Raw genomic sequence first — 19,577 nt, 5'->3', positions numbered from 1 at the left:
CTCTTCCAGCTTAAAGCAGCAAGATGGGTGGTGGTGGTGATGCTGCTGAAGTCAGCAGGATAGGGGAGAAAGTGATGAAAAGCTGGGAACCCAGAACTCCAGTAGGTACATGCATCATTGGAGTATTAGTCATGAGGGATAGGAAGTTAGAGGCAGAAACAAGGTACCAAGGATAAAGGAGGAGGGGGCTTTGTAGTATTTCCTGTAAAATATGAGCCAAGACAAGAGCCTGTGACACAGTGGGAGCCTGACTGAGTCAAGGCACGGCACTCACTTCTCTCCACCCATCGGAGAGTAAAGGAGATGGTGTTTAACATTAGTGGGTTTGGGTTCTCAGCTCTGACTCAGTGTGAATGAAGTATGTCACCCACTGACTCATCAGCACTTCTTGTCACCGGCCCTCACTTCACTTGGCAATGCAGGTACCAACAGGCCCCAAGGAGCGGGAAGTGACACTTTTAACATGTGGATACACCCAATTCTGGAAGGATACTATCTCAACTGCAGACATAGTGGTGGATTTCATCTGCATGCCCTCAAATTTGCAAGAAACAGAGAGATTTTTTAACAAATTCTCAAGTGGCAGTCTTAGGGAAGTTTCCCTCACAGCTGTCAAGTATTTTCCTATGAGGCAGAGAATGGTCTCTACAGGAGCACAAAGCCATCTCACATCCTGATGATGGACCACACACAACTTTTCTTTAAAGACAGGAAACCAGTTGACAGACAGGAGTTTCAGAATAGTGTATAATCATTATTCAGTTGTACAAGCTTAACGTAGTAGAGTCTACACAGCTCAAGTTCTCACATAGAAAAATTAGTGTTAATCCCACAATCACCCCCATGACACTTAAATAGAAAAGATTTTTGTTAACTCTGTATGAAGTTGGGGGAGATGGCTCAGTAGTAAAAATGCAGTGCTCTCCCAGAGGACCTGAGTCTGGTTCCCAGTACCCACAGCAGGCAGTTCACAACCACTTCCAGGGGGAACAGATTCTTCTGGCCTTCAAGGTGGGCACTGCAGTCACGTTTACATATCTACACTCACACACACCTAATGAAAAATAATGAAACCTTCGAAATCTCTTTAGACAATCAACTTTAATGATCAAAAACACCAGAGACCCGAAAAAAAGCAAAAAACAAACAAACCCTAACATTTGGAAGTTCACTGATTTTTCCCTTACTGTCACCAGTGTTACAACGTTCGCGAGGGTTTGGACCCGATTCTATCGCTTTTCAAGGACTAACACTCTCTACGTTTTAATTGATATACCCCAAAGAACTGTATCAGGCTGTGTTTCCCTTTACCCTCTTGCAAGGTGTAATTTGGCCTGTGAACTCCTATGTCCACTCTGATTCCTTTTTCTATTTCGAAGTTCTTATTTCCCAAGTCTGAAGATAATTCTCTTAAGACACAGCAAACATCACTGTATTCTCTCAAGTCATTTTGGAAATGTGGAGAACCAGCAACTCAAAATTTCACTGAGCTCAAGACGACAGGAGTTACACCAGTAACACATTTTTGTTTGAAATGACTTTCCATGCACTCTGAAATGTATATTAAATAAACTTGTTCTCTTACCCTATGGTTGGATTGATATTCGGATCAAAACTGTCCTCCACGAACCGCCATACTATGCTCGATTTACCCACACCCGTATCCTGAAAGAGAGTAAGATGGGTGATGGAAGAAAATTTAAGCTATTTTCCGACTCCCAAAACCACTTTGTGGCATAAAGTGGGCGAATTTTAGAAAAAGCACCCTCATCTGTTGATTTTATAAGTAGAGGGACACAAAGCAGGCTTTTATAATAAGTCAGTGAAGTAATTTTATTTCAAAATGTATTACTGAGGCCAGGCCCAGGAGTGTATGCTTTTAATCTCATCACTGGGGAGGCAGAGGCAGCAGATCTCTGTGATACGAAGGCATACCTCTTAGCCTACAAAGTGAATTCCTGGCCAGTCATAGCCACACAGTGAGAAACTGTCATAAAAATAAAAAGTACTGGGGAGGATTTTGTAGTTTTTAAGATTAAGAAACACTAGACCTTCTTGAAAGACCCAAGCTGGCCTGCCTAGTGGAACAGGCCTGCAACCCTAGCAAATCTGGGAGGTTGAGGCAGGAGGGTTCCAAGTTCATGGCTTGCTGAGGCTACGCAGACTTGAAGGATAGTCTTGAGATCCTGCTACAAAATAGAACAAGCAAGCTGGGGACACACATGGCTCAGTGGTACAGTGCTCGACTAGCCGTACAAAGTTTCAGGTTCAGTCACTAGGATGGCCCTCCTCCCTGCACAAAGAAGACCCCAAGTTCCTGCTTCGTGTGGAAAGCTACGATCTCACTGGCCTTTTAACATATACCAGTAAACTATGTGTTTCCAAGTTAGGCCTGAGTAATCCCGGATGAATCCTAGCCCCACCCTAGTGGAGGGGCAAAACCCGTCTACTTATTGGAATTCTTTTCAGTCAGTCATTAAAACAGAAACTCAGGAAGGAGACCATCAGAAGGCTTGGAAATGGCCAAACTACCAAGAGAGGACCGGAAGCTGAAACTTCGAAGTTCTGGAGGCTTCCTGGTATGAACTCCTCCCTTCTGCACTAGAAGAGTAAACTTTGGAAAGTAACTCTTGCAGAAGTGTCAGAGACGTCCCAAAAGTTCAAAATTATCCCACAACTGCTGAAAGGAGGCTAAGGGCGCTCATAAAAACCTAAAGCCCCACTAGGAGTTAACTTTGAGAGACGTGGCCAACTTCAAAGGTGTCCCTCGCAAAGTTGGAAGGAAACTACCTGCGGGCTGCTTCACTGTGGGGTGGGAAGAGAACACTTTTCTGGGGCCCGGGGACCATCCCGATACCTCGGGGCCTTGGGTGGGGCACAGCCTGATGGCCCGGACGCCCCAAGGGTCTGCGGGGGGGCGGCGTCCCGCACAGGGCGGGAAGGGGTGAAAGGGGCCCTGGGATGCCGGGACCCGCCCACCTGGCCTCCGCCACCCTCGGGGCCCGGCCCGCTGCCACTCACCCCCAACAGGCACACTTTGAGTTCCCTCAGCGCCATGGCCCGGGAACCAGGGGTGCGGGCCCGCCGCCGCCCTAAGTTGAGGAGTGAGAGGCCCGGCCCAGCACCAGCATCCCCCGGTGCCGCTGCGGCACCGCCCAGCCCCGGCTGCGCACGCGAGGCGGCCGTGCGTCCGCCGCCGCCCTTCGGTCCGGCCGACCCGTCGCTTGCCCCGCGGAGTCACCTCAACAGCCCGGACGCTGCCTTGGCCTCCTGGGCGCCACCGCCGTCGCCATCTTGGGACGCCGGCAGGGTCACCTGACCTCCCCGCCCACTTCGGCAGCCACCTTCGCCGCGAGGGCGGGGCAGCCGGCTCGCGGCTGGCAGGCGAGTGGGCGGAGCTCGGAGGGGCGGAGCCTCAGCGTCGCCCCACCCTCCAGCTTCAGCCCCGTCTCCGCTGAGGGGGCGGGACGGGGTGGGACGTAATCTTGGCATCACCACGCCCCTAGCTCCACCTCCACCCATCCCAAGATGGCGGGTGAGTCGGTCCAGGGGGGTGGGCGGAGCGCGGAAGATGGGCGGGACCCTTGGTCTCGCCCCGCCTCCAGCCCCGCCCTCCAGCCCATCCCAAGATGGCGGGTGAGTGGGTCCAGGCTCCGGGGTCTCGGAGCGGCTCCCCTCCCCCTCCCCGGCAGCCTCCCCGCCCCGCGAGCCCGGGACTCGCCGCCCGCGCAGCCCCGCGGGACTCCTGTGTGTCTTGATTTTTCAGAGATCCCTCTGTACTTTGTGGACTTGCAGGATGACTTACATGACTGTAAGTAACTGTTGGGCCGCCCCGCCCCTCCTCGGGTCTCTCTCGGAGGACTATAGGGTGCACTTAGACGGGGCGGGAGCCTCGAGTCGAGCCTTCCACCTCGAGCCCATTTCCTCAGGTCCTTCCCGGGCCAGGACTTCGGTCTGTTGGAAACTTTGACTTCCTGTCAGTTTCTCCTTTAGCTGCTCTGGGAGCGATGAAAAGTAAAGCAAGTCCCAATCTGGGACAGTCCTCCTGAGTAGTTCAGGAGTGGGAGCCCCTTGGAGCCCCCGGCTTGCCTCGTAGTGGGTCTCTTCCACTTAACCCTTCTAGCCTGCTCTTTTTCTCTGGAATTGTTTTAAGGGACAGTAAGTAGCTGAGATACCTCCTTCGAAGTGCAAGTTCGAACTTGTGGTTAGTGAATGAATGAAGCTTTGACTTTTCTAGTCAACACATTTTTCAGTGCCTACCTCTTCCTGCCCAGGCCATTTGGTGGGTTTCTGAATTAACAAAGTTGAACTAGAAACAGCCACTGTTTACCGGATCTCCCTCCCAGACCAGAGGGGAGCAGAGATATATTGGAAAAATACCAAACCCAGGGAGGCTTGCTGGTGTATGCCAGCACAAATCCCTAAAGTAGCCAAAGTCAACTGGGGCTTCCTGGTTACTTGTCCTGGTCTCTTCCCTTCCTACTTTCACATCCCTAGTGATGACAGTTGATGTTGACTGAAAGTTTTGGGTAGACCATGCAGTGTTGAGCACACTTTATCTCTTCCCCAGGAGGTGTCAACTTTATTAATGTAGCATGACACTTGAAGAAAAAATAAAAATCAGTGGTGAGGAAGCCTAGCTCTTGTGTCAGATAGCCCTCAGGTGAAGTCCTGGGTTATTTTAGTTCTAGTATGATCTGGGGCAGGTCACCATACCACTTAGAGCATCATTGGTCATTTCATCTGCAAAATGAAAATAGTAGCAGCCCACCTCATAGTTTTCGAGACAGGGTTTCTCTGTGTAGCTTTGCGCCTTTCCTGGGACTCACTTGATAGCCCAGGCTGGCCTCGAACTCACAGAGATCCGCCTGGCTCTGCCTCCCGAGTGCTGGGATTAAAGGCGTGCGCCACCACCACCCGGCCACCTCATAGTTCTTTTATGGTATGGATTCAAGGCCAGCCTGCTCTACATAGTGAGGTCCAGGCTGGCCAGGGCTGCCAGGGAGGGGGTTTGTGAAGATTGAACCACTGAAGGAGGTGTCACGAACCCTGGTGCACGATCAGGACTCAATAAATACTGGCCGCTGCTCTGGGAAGTAAGTGGGATTAGCCTGCCTTACGAAAAGACTGGGCTTCAGCGTGTAGCACAGACGGTGAAGAGGACAGATTCGGTTCATTCTGCCTCCTGTGTCACTGTGTGGATTGACCTTGCAAATACTCTTCACCCAGGAGTTGGGGCATGGCAGTCAGTTTGGGTGCTCCTTTATCTGTTGTCTCCTTGGGCAGTTTATCTTAACCAGCGGTTCTCAACCTTCCTAATGCTGTGACCCTTTAGTACAGTTCCTCATGCTGTGGTGACCCCAACCATACAATTAATTTGGTTGCTACTTCATAACTGTAATTTTGCTGCTGTTGGGAATCAGAATGTAAATATCTGACATGCACCGTATCTGTTATGTGACCCCCAAACCAACCCACAGGTTGAGAACCACTGAAAATGATTTGCTGCTTCTTGGTTTAGGTCAGGTTCCTGTGAGCAGGGACTCTGGTCATTCTTTTTATAACCTCATGCCCTGAATGGTCTAGGTGCAAATTCATATTGTTACTGATAACAGTAATGGATTCTGAGGCATGTCTGATCTACTTTGTAATCCTTGATTAAGTTTGGCTAATCTCAAAAGGAAGGCCTGATGAGTGGGTGCCTTGCTTTTAAATCATTCGGAGTCTCCAGGCCAGAGCAGCACAGAAAAGATGTGATTTTCTGGGACTGGCTTGTTGAAGCAATCTGAATTCTCCTGAGAGCATGAGTGAGGGAGGTGATCTGCACTCTGGATTTCAGGTGGGGTTGCAGATAGGAGGTAGGGCAGTTAAGAGCCTGCCCAAGGGATTCAAAGGCCTGTGAATGTCGAGGTTTGCTTACAGTGTGCAGAGGCTGAAGAGGTGTCACCGTTGATAAGATCTGTTCGTCCACTTAGCATTTAAATATATACCAGGGATGGATAAATGAGAAATGAGAGGGCTCTATAGCATATATAAAGAGAACTAAGAGACTAATCAAGAACACACAGTATGTGGTCATATTTGGATCCTTGCTTGAACAGAACCATTATGAAAAGAAAAGGCATCGAAGTGAGATTGAATATTAGATAACATTTAGAGTTGTTATTTATTATTTTGGTGGTGATAATGGTATCATGTTTTTCTTCAAAGGAAGAGCCCTAACAGAAATAAGCATTCATGAGTGAAATGACTTGGTGTGTGAAATCAGCTTTCAAACGCTCTAACAAATAGCAAACAAAACGCTGGGGGGAGGGATCCACTGGAAAAATAGCAGAATGCTGCTACTCGTAGAAGCTAGTGGCTGGGGACTATCCTTTCATTTTTGCATATTTGAAAATTTCCATAGTAAAAGCTTTTAAAAAATGAGATGAAAGTGTCACAAATGATCAGACATTTGCAGGAGGTGTTGGAAGGCTGGATTTCAATTCTGAATATGCTGTAAGTTATTGTAGTATGCATTTAGTTTCAAAATACCCTTGTGTAAAATACATCAGTGTTCAGGAGACCACATTTCTTTTCAGATGTTTAGTTTTCAAGAGGTATCAGTGAAGGAACTTGAGAGAGGGCATGCTTCTATTTATGAGAAAAGCAAGGTGCCAATAAATGATGTCTGGATCTTTGGTGAAAATAGGATTAGCTCGGCTGGTGGAATATAGATAGACTCTTCAAATACGAATGCTGGAGGGAGTGGTGCCTGCTCAACCTTGAATGAAAGACTTCTTCCAGAGCGAAACACATTGCATTTCACCCACACACTTTGCTCTGTGTTTGTGACAATGCTCTTTCCAAGGACTGCAACTATTCTATACCACACTGCACCCATTGCAACAGTGTTCTAACTTGAACCATAAATACAACCATTGAGTTTTTTCTTTGTAGAACATTGGCAACCATTTTTACCAAAATTTCCTTGTCAAGTGAAATAATTCAAACAGAATCAGGAGCTAGTTGAGGATTCTAATACTTGAAGAATAGAGCAAAACTCAGACAGTAGACCATTCTTTAAATTAGAAGTTGACCAATATATATTTATTTCCATGAAGGATCAGATAGTAAGAATTTGGACTTTTCAGGCCAGAAGGTATGTGACACACCTGTAAGCTCTGAAGTTGCATACTAGACCAGCCATAAACTACAAACACCGCCCGCCACACACACACACCTTGGAAGCAACCATAAACCACACACACACACACACACACACACACACACACACACACACACCTTGGGAGCAACCATAAATCACACAAACACACACATACCATCCATATCCCCACACCTTATAAATTACACAAATATAAATATATACATATATACATTCTGAAAGCAATCATGCCCCCCTTCCAACATACACCTGAGAAGGAACTGTAAACCACAAAAACACACAATATACATACACTCCAAACCATATACTGTAAACCATATGAATATACATACACAAGTAAACCATACAAGCACATCCATAAACCTCACATATATATATATATATACACACACACATATCATAAACTACACACACCACTAATTATATAAAACACACCCATAAATTTCACACACCCATATATGTACACACTCATACATACACACCATAAATCATATAAACATACCCATAAGCCACACACACCACCAACCACACACACACCATAAGCCACAAATGTGCATATGTGCATGTATGTGGGCCTGGATGTGTGCTATTGAAGCTTTATTGATGCAAGAGAGGGCTAAACTTGGCTCAGGGCAAGTGGTTTGCTGATCACTTCCATGAAATGAAACTGTCAAATTGGAGCAGTGAATTCTGTGGTCTGTGGATGAGCTGGGACCACCTGTTGGGGTGTCTTTCCCTCTGGGTTTAGTGAGCAGAATGTTGTTTGATGACCACTGCTTGGTTGAATAACCTTGGACAACTTACTCACACTTGCTGTCTGGTCTCCTGTGGTTGCTGGGGATGAAGACATCCACTCTTTCCTCTTGGTGGATGAGCAGGATAGGAGTCCAGAGTGGCTCCCCTCAAGGCCTGTGCATTGTCATTCCACCCATGATCCTATGAGGCAAACAGATGCACTCCAACATGTGCTGGAGAGAGTGTTTGGGTTTGTGGCGTCTTTCATCAGAAAATAAAAGTAAAGTCATATCACAAGAAACTTTAATAAAGTTTTTAAACAGAATTTTGCAACAAAATCTAATTACAAAGAAAGCCTTTCAGGACTGGAGGGATGGCTCAGCAGTTAAGAGTACTTGTTCTTGCAGAGGACCCAGGTTCAATTCTTAGCACCTGCATGGTGACCCACAACAGTCTGTAATTGCAGCTCCTGGGGATCCAGCACTCTCTTTTGACTCTACAGGCATCAGATGTGGGTGTGATGCATGAATGTACACACAGGCAAAACACTCATATACACATAAAATAATAAGACAAATCTAAAAAAGTACTGCTAGTAATAAAACCAGTTGCTTCCCTTCTGGTGCTAAGTATGGAACCTAGGGCCCTCTGCATGTTAGGCATATGCTCTGCCACTGAGTTACACCCCCACTGTCTTGTTTACTTTTAAGTTTTGCAACAGGGTCTCCCTGAGTTACCTAAGAAAGTCTTGATGTAGTCTGTAGCATAGGTGTGCCTTGAACTTGTGATCTCCCTGTCTCTGCCTTTGGAATAGTTGTGGTTGTAGGCCTGTACTACAAGGCTTTACTTACAAAAGTGGTCTTAACTTTGATGGGGAAGATATAAAAGGTGTATGTCATTGACTTCCTCATCTGGATAGTCATACTTGCGTGTAACAGATGTTTCACTAGCTCTTCTACCATGCCCAGTCTAGGCTTCTGGAGGTACTGGGGAGGGAAGCATAAGAGACTTGCTCCCAAGATGCTTGAAGCCTAGTGGGTAGCAGACAGTGAGGACAGTGTAGACTCAGTGTGTCTCAGCCCAGGCAAGAGAATGAGCCAAGAGCTAGGCATCCTGAACACAAAATGATTCAGTCTGCGACGGAGAAAAGGGAGGTGACATTGGAGTTGAGTAAGGCTGAAGGAGGCAGTAGGCATTCTGGAAAGTGTGTATAAAGGTTGAGTTTCCAGATGGCCTGCTTTGTCGTGTTGGGATGGTAATGTGGGAGACTTGGGAAGGGTGTGGAGGGGAAGGGTGGGGTGACACTATGAAATAGGGCTGGAGGCTGCCAGAGAAGAATCTACATCATGACCATTCTGTCATATTCAGGTCTAAGGAGAAGGCAGGAGAAGGCTCTGAATGCTTTGCTTCAGCTTCTGTTGTGGGAGGTTGAGGCAGGAGAATCACTTACCCAGGCAGTGGTACAAAACCACCGTTTATTTTTTATTTGTTTTATTTATGTTTGTATGTGTGTGTAGGTATGTGCATGTGAGTACAGTACCCATGGAGACCAGAGTCATCAGATCCCCTCTAGCTGGAGTTACAAACAGCTTGAGCTGCTCAGAATAAGTACTGGGGATTGAACTCCGTTCCTTTGCAAGAGCAGTATGTGCTCTTAACTGCTAAGTCTTCTCTCTAACCCCAAGCTACCATTTCTTTTTTCTTTTCTTCCTTCCTTCCTTCCTTCCTTCCTTCCTTCCTTCCTTCCTTCCTTCCTTCCTTCCTTCCTTCCTTCCTTCCTGTTTTGTTTTGTTTTGTTTTGTGTTTTTTTTCAAGACAGAGTTTTTCTGTGTAGTTTTGGAGGCTGTCTTGAAACTCACTCTGTAGACCAGGCTGGCCTCAGATTCACAGAGATCCGCCTGCCTCTGCCTCCCAAGTGCTGGGATTAAAGGCGTGAGCCACCACTGCCCGGCTAAGCTACAATTTCTTTAGTACTAATGATGTGAAGCTCTGTTCTGAGTGTCTCTAGCATTTGAATTAATTATTAGGCCTGGTAAGGTGGCTTGGATAAAGGTGCTTGCCACCAAGCCTGCTGACTTCAGTTTGGTTCCCAGGACTTCCACATAGTAGAAGGAGAGAACATCTCCTACAGGTTATCCTCTGGCCTCCACATATGCACCATGGTACATATGCATGCCCTCATAAACTCACAATAAATAAAAGTAAGTAAGATAGAACTCTTCTAGGGCTGGCAGGAATTTTATTATATGAAACTGTGTATGAGCACTGTAAGAGGTAAGCACTTTTAACCCAATGTTGTTGCTGAGCAAGGCTGACAAGGGATGAAGAAAGGTTAAATAAGTTGTCCAAAATAATGCACACAATCTAGTGAGTGATACCAGGGAGCTGGCTGCAGAATTTGTTCCAACCACTAGCCTTTGGGGACATTGTCATCCATGCTATTCGTTGGACCTTTACTAAAGGTCCACTAGGTCTCAATTGCTACTGTAAGCATTGTAAACCCAGAAGTGAGTGAGTCCAGTGACAGAGCTCAATGTTCAGCAGGTTAATATAAACCAGTGTTATAGTTTCAGGTTGTGGTAGATGCCGTGAGGACACACAGTCATGAATGTGGTCCAGAGTGCCAGCACAACCTGGTGCGGTGGTTTGTGTGTATAGTCTCAGCACATATGAGGCTGAGACAGGAGAATCCCAAGTTCCAGTCCAGCTGGGACTTCAGAGTGAGACTCTTGGGGGATGGGGCAGCTAAAAAGAATGTGCCAGCACAGTGCTGGAGGACTACAGGGCCTGATGGTGTCAAGTAGCCAGAGAATTCTCCTCTGGAGCTTTGTGAGGGGCTCTTGAGTTGAGATTGAAGTGAAGGTGGAGGTTTTCATGTGAAGAGCCCAAGAAAGAGTTCACAAATGGCCCCTCAAAGTCAAGGACCAGCAGAGTGTCTGTATGTCTGGCACACAGTGAGTGACAAGCATGAAAAACATAAGAGGTCAGAGAAGTGGTTATAACCACACCCCACATGGCCCTTCAGACCCCCTTCAAGGCGAAGTGTTTGCTTTGTACTTAGGAACTCCTGGGGAGCCACTGGAGAGCTTGAACCAGGGCATGACTAGAGCTGAGCCTTCAGGAAAGGATGTGGGGTAGAGCTGCAACCCAGATAAGGGGTGGGTACCTTGGGCTGTCAGGCTCCCAGTGAAGGACTTGGGTGTGACACAAGGGGATGAGGTTGATGGTGACTTATAATGGTCAGGGAAGAGTGACTTCAGAGGTAGATCTTGTGGGAAGCTTGTTTGCTGTCTACACAGATAGGGCTAGATGCCCATATTCTCCTTGTTCCAGAACTGGAACTCTTTGCCACCCTGTGGCAGCATTTGACATGGGCGTGGCCAGATGGCCCCCTTGCTCATCAGAATGAATTGTGTTGACCTTGGATTGCCATGGTCTAGCACAGCAGGTGGCACCAGGCAGCTTGGAGAATGCTTTGGGCACTGGAATAAAATGAGTGGACATCACTTGCTTCAGAGGGGTTAGCTGAGAACTAGAATGCTTTGGGGTGTTTGGCAGTTGAGACTCAGTGGTCCAGTGAGTGAGTGGTCAGCACAGCTCAGAAGCAAACAAGAGTAGGGAAGGCATGGAAGGTTAAGGAGGGCAGCCAAGGCCAGTTGCTCAGTGGCCACCCGTTGAGCACTCACCAGGCAATGGCTGGGCATTGGACATATTGGGACCCGTTTGTGCTTTCAAGACTCATAGCCTAGCAGGAGAAAACACACCAATTCAAGGAGAAGCTGGGTGAGAGAGCTTTACTTTGTGAATGGAAGATTCCAGAACACATTGGTACTCTTTGTATTTACTCTGAAATTCTCATGAAAAGACAAAACCATAAACAAACTCCCTCCCCAAAGATTTGAATGACATAACATTCCACTCTTGCTTGTGTGCCAGGTAGAGAGCGCTTCTCAAGGGAGTCTCTTCATAGCAGCTCCTGGGCAGAGTTAGACTTGAGCCTGCTCAGATATCCACCAAGAGCAGAATAGCTACAAACTGGGGTGTAGTCACAGTTGGAAACTTTGGCTTTATAAGCAGTCTGGATGACTATCTGGAATATAAAAGAAGCCAGGCTGTAAGGGCTCACAGAGTGGATTCTGCCTACACAGCACACACTGGCACAGCTGTCCAGGTGTGTAGAGGAGGGAGGGGCAAGGCAGCCAGGTGAGATTTGGAGCTGCTGCTGAAGGTCTCTTTCTTCCTGGAGTGCTCACTGGATAGGCATGCTCTATGTGTGAAACCCTTTGGGTGTACTTGTATTTGAGCACTGTTCTGTCTGTATGTTACTTTCAATTTGTTTTAAGAAAGAATGGTTTAAAAATCAATGTAGCTGGGCATAGTGACACATGCCTTTAAGCCCAGCACCCAGAGGCAGAGGCTGACAGATTGCTGTGAGTTCGAGGCCAGCTAGAGATACATAGTGAGACCCTGTCTTAAAAAAACAAAACATCCAGGGCGAAGAGGAGTGCCCAGGTGTGGTCTGAGGGTCAGGAGTTGGGAGGGGAAAGAGAAGAAAGCAGGAGGAATTGGGCTAGGATTGGGTTTCGCCTTAGGTACTTCTCTACTGCTGTGACATCAAGACATCATGATCAAGGCAACATACAGACTAAAGAATTTATCGAAGGCTTGCAGTTTCAGAGACTTAGAATCCATGACCATCATAGATGGTTACATGGCTGCAGGCAAACATGTCACTCGAGCAATAGTTGAGAACTCACATCTTAATCCCTAATCTCGAAACAGAGAGCACAAACTGGGAATGGCTTTGGCTTTTGAAATCTCCAAGCCCATGCCCAGTGACACACCTTTTCTACAAGGCCACGTCTCCTAATCCTTCCCAAACAGTTCCAAATGTGGACTAAGCATTCAAATATATGAGCCTGTGGGGCCACCCTTATTCAAACAGCTGCAGGTGTCATGAGCCATGAAGACTCCAGTCTGTTTATGGAAGAGTTTGTTCCTGTCTGGGAGAAGTTTGACCCACTAGCAGATTGGCCAAAGAGAAGCAACTCTATTGGGTCAAAGCTGCTTGGTGCTCTGGTGAAAGGTCACATACGAAGGCAAGAAGTACCACCTCCTTCCTTTTTTTTGGGTGGGGAGCATGATCGGACACTGTAAGGCCAGGTGCATTTGTTTGGATGCTGGGAATTGAACCTGGGTCCTCTGGAACACCAGTCAGTGTTGTTAACCGATGGCAAGAAGCACCGCCTCCTTCAGCCGTATAGCCCAAGGTTATGGGCAGAGCAAATACTAGTACACTTTGAAATAGTTTTAATAGGAGGAAGATAGAAACCTCCCTACCACAGAGGCAGGTAGCTTCCTTCTAGGTCCTTTCCTTCTTTTTGAATGTGTCTCAAGTCTGACTAGTGAATTAATTGCATCTTTAAATAATTGTCTTCTATTTATCAGTACTGTGTCAATGAGGAATCACCTTCTCCAGATCTGCCCCCAGCCAGTGGGTCTGCAGACAGGTTGAAATGTGTCACACCAAAGAGAGGCTTAGGAATTGCTTAGATGCAATAGTCTCGACAATCAGGTAACCTGAGTAAATGTTTCTCATTGACCGTCATTGTAAAAGTCACAGTCATAAATCATGACAGGTTTTGGAAGCTGTGATTAAAGCCACAAATCAAAGAAGAATCTCCATGTATGCATGGTGTGAAAGGATGGCTGCTCATGAATTAAGCTGGGCTTTCCAGCCAGCCCAGTGCACAGTGCTAGATATAACCATCAGTGGTCCTCAGAGATTTGCCATATGAAGCATTGTGTCGATGGATCTGCTCTCTGAGAGCTCATAAATCTATGGGGTCTTGTTAGAAGATGATGTTGATACAGACACTTTTTTCCCCCCTCACAACTTGCCTTTGAAATTGAGTTAAGTCAACAGGGACCTGCTGTGGAGGGCCAATTCCCCAAACAAGTGACCATTCACAACGTTCTTTGAGATTCAATGGGTCTAGTCTAGATAGTAGAAACAGTCATTATTTAAGGACTTGTAGTCATCCTTGGAACTTGTTTGGGAGAAAGAGAACCTCTGATTAGCAGGATGGGGATTGGCTACTCAAGTCTCCCAAATCACACAGGACTCTTAGAAACTTAGTTATTGTTCAGAGAGAGACTGGTGAAACCTTTTTACATTTAATGATTGTTTCCCTGAGTTCCAAATGGTACCCTTCTTTTCTCTTTTTTAAGTACAAATTTTGAAAATAAGGTTAACCACTTTGGCCTCAGTCAACTAATCTACTATTTTGAGCCAGACCTAGACATAGTGGGCCATGTCCATCATGTTCTCCATCCAGTGTCCCCTAGTGCTATGTCAGAAACAGAATATTGGATCGTGTGGATAATTGGTCTGGCCCTGGGTGTCATATCTCACACAGAGTTATAGTGACAGGATGACATGTTGAATGGAGAGTCGTAAATATTGGGACTGCCCCGAGAACGGATTCTTAATGAAAATGCTTGCTGGGATGGACGTGCAGGAACATTCTGCCTGCAGCTTCAGCTCTGTTCATGTGTGAACCAATAAAGGTATCTTATTGGCTGTGTTTTACTGTGTTTATTTTCCCTCATCTTTCCACTTCAAACCAATTATACTATAGCTACTTAGTCAGGGCCTGGTGGCTTCCTGTGAGAACTCTTGAGTCCCTGCATCCGAGAAGATGACAGACTGTCCTGCCTCTGCTGTGCTCGTGCTATATCCAGAAAGTTCTTTTCTCCTCCTCGGATTTTTTTACTTTCTTCCGAATGACAAATTCTCACTTGCTCTCCAGGGCCCAGCTCATGGATCATTTTGCTTCAGGAATGCATCTCTGCTCCTCCGCACCTAACGGGCTTAGCTCTTGTTTGTGTGTGCCATTTCCCATGGTCCTTCCCCTCCTGGACTGAATGCTGGTTCCTAGATGATGACCTTAGTCCCCAGGAGCCTATGCATCTGGGGACTCCAGGGCTTTGTTGAGCTCTGGGTGACTGTGGATAGAGGTGTTTTTACAGTGGGTTTGCTGTTCATAGACCTGCTTTCACACTGATCTTTTGATTCTTTTCTCGCTCTAAAACAATCTGATGGGTTCCTTTTCTTTCTGTTAGATTGTATCTACTGTTCTTTGGCCCTGTGAAGCACATTTATCTAACCACAGGCTGAATAGCTCCTCTGCAGTCTGCTGTAAGAAGAGGCAGTGACTTTCAGACAGGCACTCAGGGACATGTGTGGGTCCCTGGAGCCTCCGGTCCCATTTGCCCTTCATTCCACCGATTGGATGGTAAAGATGGTGAAGACAGTAGTCATTTGGGTTTTTTTTAGACAGCCGTTGAGTAACTAGTTTAGCATTATGAAGGATAATTCCCCTTTTCTGAGTTGTAGGTTCTTAATTTTTAAAACTTTTTTTTTTTTTTTTTTTTTTTTTTTTTTTTTTTTTTTTTGGTGTTTTCGAGACAGGGTTTCTCTGTGTAGCTTTGCGCCTTTCCTGGAACTCACTTGGTAGCCCAGGCTGGCCTCGAACTCACAGAGATCCGCCTGGCTCTGCCTCCCGAGTGCTGGGATTAAAGGCGTGCGCCACCACCGCCCGGCAATTTTTAAAACTTTTTAATCAATGTTTTTTTGTTGTGTTTTGTAATTGTCTGGCTTTAGGATCAAAGGAAAATAAATCTTGTTCTTTGCAAAATGGGTACAGCCTTACTGAAAACATCTTGGTTTTGGTTATATGAGCTCAGAACCACGTTGGCTTGGCTGGATTGTAGAAATGAGCTATCTATCTGAGCTATTGAAGTCTCAATTTGGAATTTTTCCCTGTAAGGCAGATAACATCCACAGCTGCTGACAGCAGGGGCCTTGGGCACAATCCAGTAGAAACAGGCTGTGTGTATGTGTGTGTGGTATGTGCACATGCACCTAGTACCATGCAGTGGACAGAGGCTAGGTGCTGAGCATGTGGGATTCTGGGAAGAAAAACCTACTTGGAGATCACACTAGCACTTCTAAGCCCTTCCTCAACTGCTCTTTGATGGTTCTAATTATTTATCCTTTGTTGCAGAGTTAGCGGTGTCTGTGTGAACCTGGCATTGGCAATTCATCCTAACCTTGATGGCAAATGAACTAAACATGATCGGTATTGGTTTATTTACAATCTTAATTGGACCAGTTGATGTGAAGTTCCTAGTAGAGATTATTTTCTCCAGGAAGCCTTGCGTTTCTGCATTGTATTAAGCTTTCATGAATGGAACTGGTAACTTCTATTCCCCAAATTCAAAACATACAGTGAAAACAATTGAACAAGGAATTATTCATATACTACTTCATATTTCATGCCTGACTTGAGTACTTAAGATTCTTGGTGTTTATGTTCAGCCTGGGCTTGCTTGTTGGCTCCCAGAATAGTTGACTGCCCCTGATACTATCACATAGACCTCACTTGTTGTCCCTGTCAACAGTTGCCAGACAGCATGCCATCTTAGCAGTGGCCGGAAATGTAAATCCTAGAAAATCCTTTTAAGAGCAGACATCGCTTTCCGTGCTGCTTCCATGGCCAGGGGACACGGGCAACCAGCTCGGCAGGGCTTTACCATTCGCTCAGTCGCCCATTCATTCCACACCTTTTATTGAGTGTCTGTGTGTGCCAGGCATATCAATGAGCTCATCAGAGCTTCTTACTCTGGGGGTGGGGGGGGAGGGGGGCGACACAGCTGACGTGCATTTTCCTTCTGAAGGTGAGGTGTTTGCTAGAAAAATAGAAAAGGAGATGGGGCAGTGGAATGAAGATTTTTTTGTGTTCTTGTTTTTAAAGAAAGTTATCTGAGAGGACATCTAGGGAAGAATGTTCTAGGCAGTGGTAACATCCAGGGCCAAGCCACATTAATGGGAACATGTGGGGGACATCTCAAGTGGTGACAGGCATGCATGGAGGTGGCTTTCCCACTGACCAGAAGCCTCCCAGTCATGCTGAGACCCCTAGCTCCTTAGCTGTGGCTCAACCACAGAAGATCTTGTCATGCTCTCCTTCCACCCTAAAAGGGAAATGGATGCCCCTGGCATGTGGGGTATGAGGCCAAGAAGCAGTAGGGCCCACAGCAGAGAGCGTTCAGATTTCTAAAGTGTGTAGGTGGAGACAGTCAGCTCTGTTATTACTGTGCTCATCAGTTGTTGATTGATTTAGTTTGTCTTTGAAGACATAATAAGAAGAAGCAGGAAAATGTCACGGGCAAGGTTATTTATCTGAGCACCTGGTCAGTACACCTTGGCCATCTACACCGAAGCCCGTGCTGGCTTTCTCACCATGAGGAAGGGCAGTCTCAATCTCATCTGCTCCCAATTTAAAAAGATGTGGTGCTCCATTTGCAAGCAAACAGTGGCAGCTGCCCTGAGGATGGTGTTAACTCAGCCCTGGGAGTGTCTTCTGATTGATTCTCAGAAGGCCCAGGAACTGATCCACACAAGGCAAAGCACTTTTGTAAAAGAAAATGGATTTTCAGTACTTGAAATAAGAGGTGCTATTTTTTTAGGTATGAATGTGACATTATTAGTAAAATTATTTTCCATGGATTGCATCAATTCAAAAATCAGTCATTTGTGTGCCATTTTTTTTGTCATTTTTATTTTATCAGTGTATAATGTGCAGTTTTCTTTATATCAGATACATTTGAAACCATTTTGAGGAACTCATATTGGTGGCTATAAGTGAAATTTAACAATATGATGGAAATAAAATAATATCATTAAATCCTAGATAGACACTGTTGCCTGTAAGTTTTGTTTTTGTTTTTGTTTTTTTGGTTTTTTTGGTTTTTTTTTTGAGTTAGAGTCTTACTCTCTAGCCCTGGCTGTTGTGGAAACTCTGTAGACCAGGCTGACCTTGAACTCACAGAGATCTGCTTGCCTCTGCCTCCCGAGTACTGGGGTAAAAGCCACAACACCCACCTTGCCTGCAAGAAATCTTGACAGAAGCTTAGTTTGTGTTAACAGGAAGATTTAGCATGCTGGGAGTGGTGGCCCTCACCTCTATTCCCAGAACTCAGGAGGATCCGGAGCTCAAGGCAAACCTTGGCTATGTAGTGAGTCCAAGGCCTGCTTCAGCTACATGAGACCCTGTCTCAAAACAAAATAAAATAAAAGATAACTAGTCTTAGGGGAATATTTGAGAAACATTAGCACCAAAAGGGTACTTTCTTTAATTTCATTAGGGAATTAAGGAGGAAATAACTTCCCCCTCGTGTGATTTAATAACATTTAATGTCTTTTCCACATGTTGTGAATGGGGAGATGCTGTCCCAAGCTGTGCGCGCTCTAAGGCACTGACAGGCTGCGTTGGCACCAGGGCTGCCCATCTGCACCGCATTGGGAGTGCCGAGCCCACTTGTGGCACACCAGATGCTGCTTCTCCCTGGCTCCGTTTGACTACCAGCAGTGAATTTGGCAGCAGGGTTGTCCCAGGGGTGTGGCTGTGAGCCTGACTCTGCTGTGTGTAGGACTAAGATTATAAATCCTGTTCTGAACATGGACAAAACTCCCTATAACTCAGATTTGCTGCTATTTCAGATCAATTTTCTTAACTTTTAAAACTTCTGCCTTCCCTTCTTTACATATCTAATATGAATTATCAAAATTTCATTCTGCTATGCCCATTGTTAGAGTGACTGACACTTGACAAATTAATTCACATTATATTGGATGTTAGCATTCATTTTGCTTAGCAGCAGTATGGTAGTTTTGACCTGTTTTCTGTCTCTGTTTGGAAAAAAAAAAAAAAAAAAGCACGTTAATTAGAGTCTGTGCTTGCTGTATACCTGCTTTTCCCAGTGTGGCTCTGGGTGGTGCAGGCTGCAGGCTGCATGCTGCACCTCAGGGTAGTTTTCTGAAGGTGAGATTCTTGCCTTCTTGTAGGCTACCCGGCTGTCTGAATGCTGCTAATCAAAGCCTCAGGGGACTGATTTCTATAGAGACAGTTGAAGTGTTCCAGGCACTGGATGATAGGCCTAGTGTTTAAAGGCCTCACCGTGGAGGCAGAGCGGGCCTTGGCAGGGTGTATGTGTGGGGTGAGGTGCTAAGTCTGAACTGAAGAAGCTCCTTTGAGCCTCTGTGTGGTTTTGAGTCACTACTGCCCACGTACCTGGGGGTGCAGATCCCACAGCACAGGGGCGCCTTTTCACTCAAACCTTCATGTGCATGTGAAAGCAGTAAGGCAGTGGTGAGGAGAGGGCTTTGTCTTCTCTGTTCCCATGGGCTTTGTCCCTTTGAAGATGGCCTCTAAACGGTGTCGCTGGGTCCAGCCCGCCTTGCTCCCACCTTTATCCTTAGCTGTGTGTTCAAGAATGAGTGGTAGGTAGGAACACTTTTTTTTTAAATTCTGACAGTGTCTTTATTTCATCTTGTTCCTGAAGACAGTCCCACTGGCCACTAAGCTCTGGATTGACGGCTTTCACTTTTAGACCTTGGAGGATGCAGCCTTTCTCTATCCACTGTCCTATGAGGAGAGGCCAGCCAGGCCTCACTCCATGCTGCTTCCGAAATGACCATTTGGGTTTTGGTGACCAGTGGTGACTATGTGTCAGGTGAAATTTTTGTGTTTGCCCTCTTGGGGTTCACTGAGAGCTTCAGGATCTCGTGGCTCTAATGAGATTTGGAGAATTTTGTCATCTTCAGTGAATT

At 46.2% G+C, this 19,577-nt stretch overlaps 2 protein-coding genes across 5 annotated transcripts in view; one reads left to right on the top strand and one right to left on the bottom strand.

Moving 5' to 3' along the window:
* Rab22a (RAB22A, member RAS oncogene family) overlaps positions 1-3,349 on the bottom strand; it is a 65,555-nt gene extending 62,206 nt beyond the window's left edge. For 3 of the 4 annotated variants that reach the window (XR_006071697.2, XR_006071696.2, XM_006976021.4), the window contains exons 1-2: positions 3,022-3,348; positions 1,586-1,665 (exon numbers count right to left, since the gene is read on the bottom strand). Coding sequence is in view for 2 of the 4 variants with exons in the window: in XM_006976021.4 (XP_006976083.1) it covers positions 1,586-1,665; positions 3,022-3,057 (116 nt within the window). In the remaining 2 variants the exon portion in view is untranslated. Of the gene's footprint in view, positions 1-1,585; positions 1,666-3,021 lie in introns of all 4 variants that reach the window. The other variant, XM_076571290.1, reaches the window with a different exon arrangement.
* Positions 3,350-3,402: 53 nt separating this feature from the next.
* Positions 3,403-19,577, top strand: part of LOC102921222 (serine/threonine-protein phosphatase 4 regulatory subunit 1-like) — a 94,647-nt gene continuing 78,472 nt past the window's right edge. Inside the window, 2 exon segments of the mRNA XM_076568435.1 lie at positions 3,403-3,535; positions 3,767-3,811. Coding sequence (XP_076424550.1) covers positions 3,529-3,535; positions 3,767-3,811 — 52 coding nt within the window. The 5' untranslated portion in view covers positions 3,403-3,528.

Source organism: Peromyscus maniculatus, chromosome 4 (genome assembly GCF_049852395.1).
Source record: "Peromyscus maniculatus bairdii isolate BWxNUB_F1_BW_parent chromosome 4, HU_Pman_BW_mat_3.1, whole genome shotgun sequence".
Classification (NCBI taxonomy): Eukaryota; Metazoa; Chordata; class Mammalia; order Rodentia; family Cricetidae; genus Peromyscus; species Peromyscus maniculatus.
The sequence above is the reverse complement of the archived record's forward strand: the minus strand, read 5'-3'. Positions and strand labels throughout refer to the sequence as shown.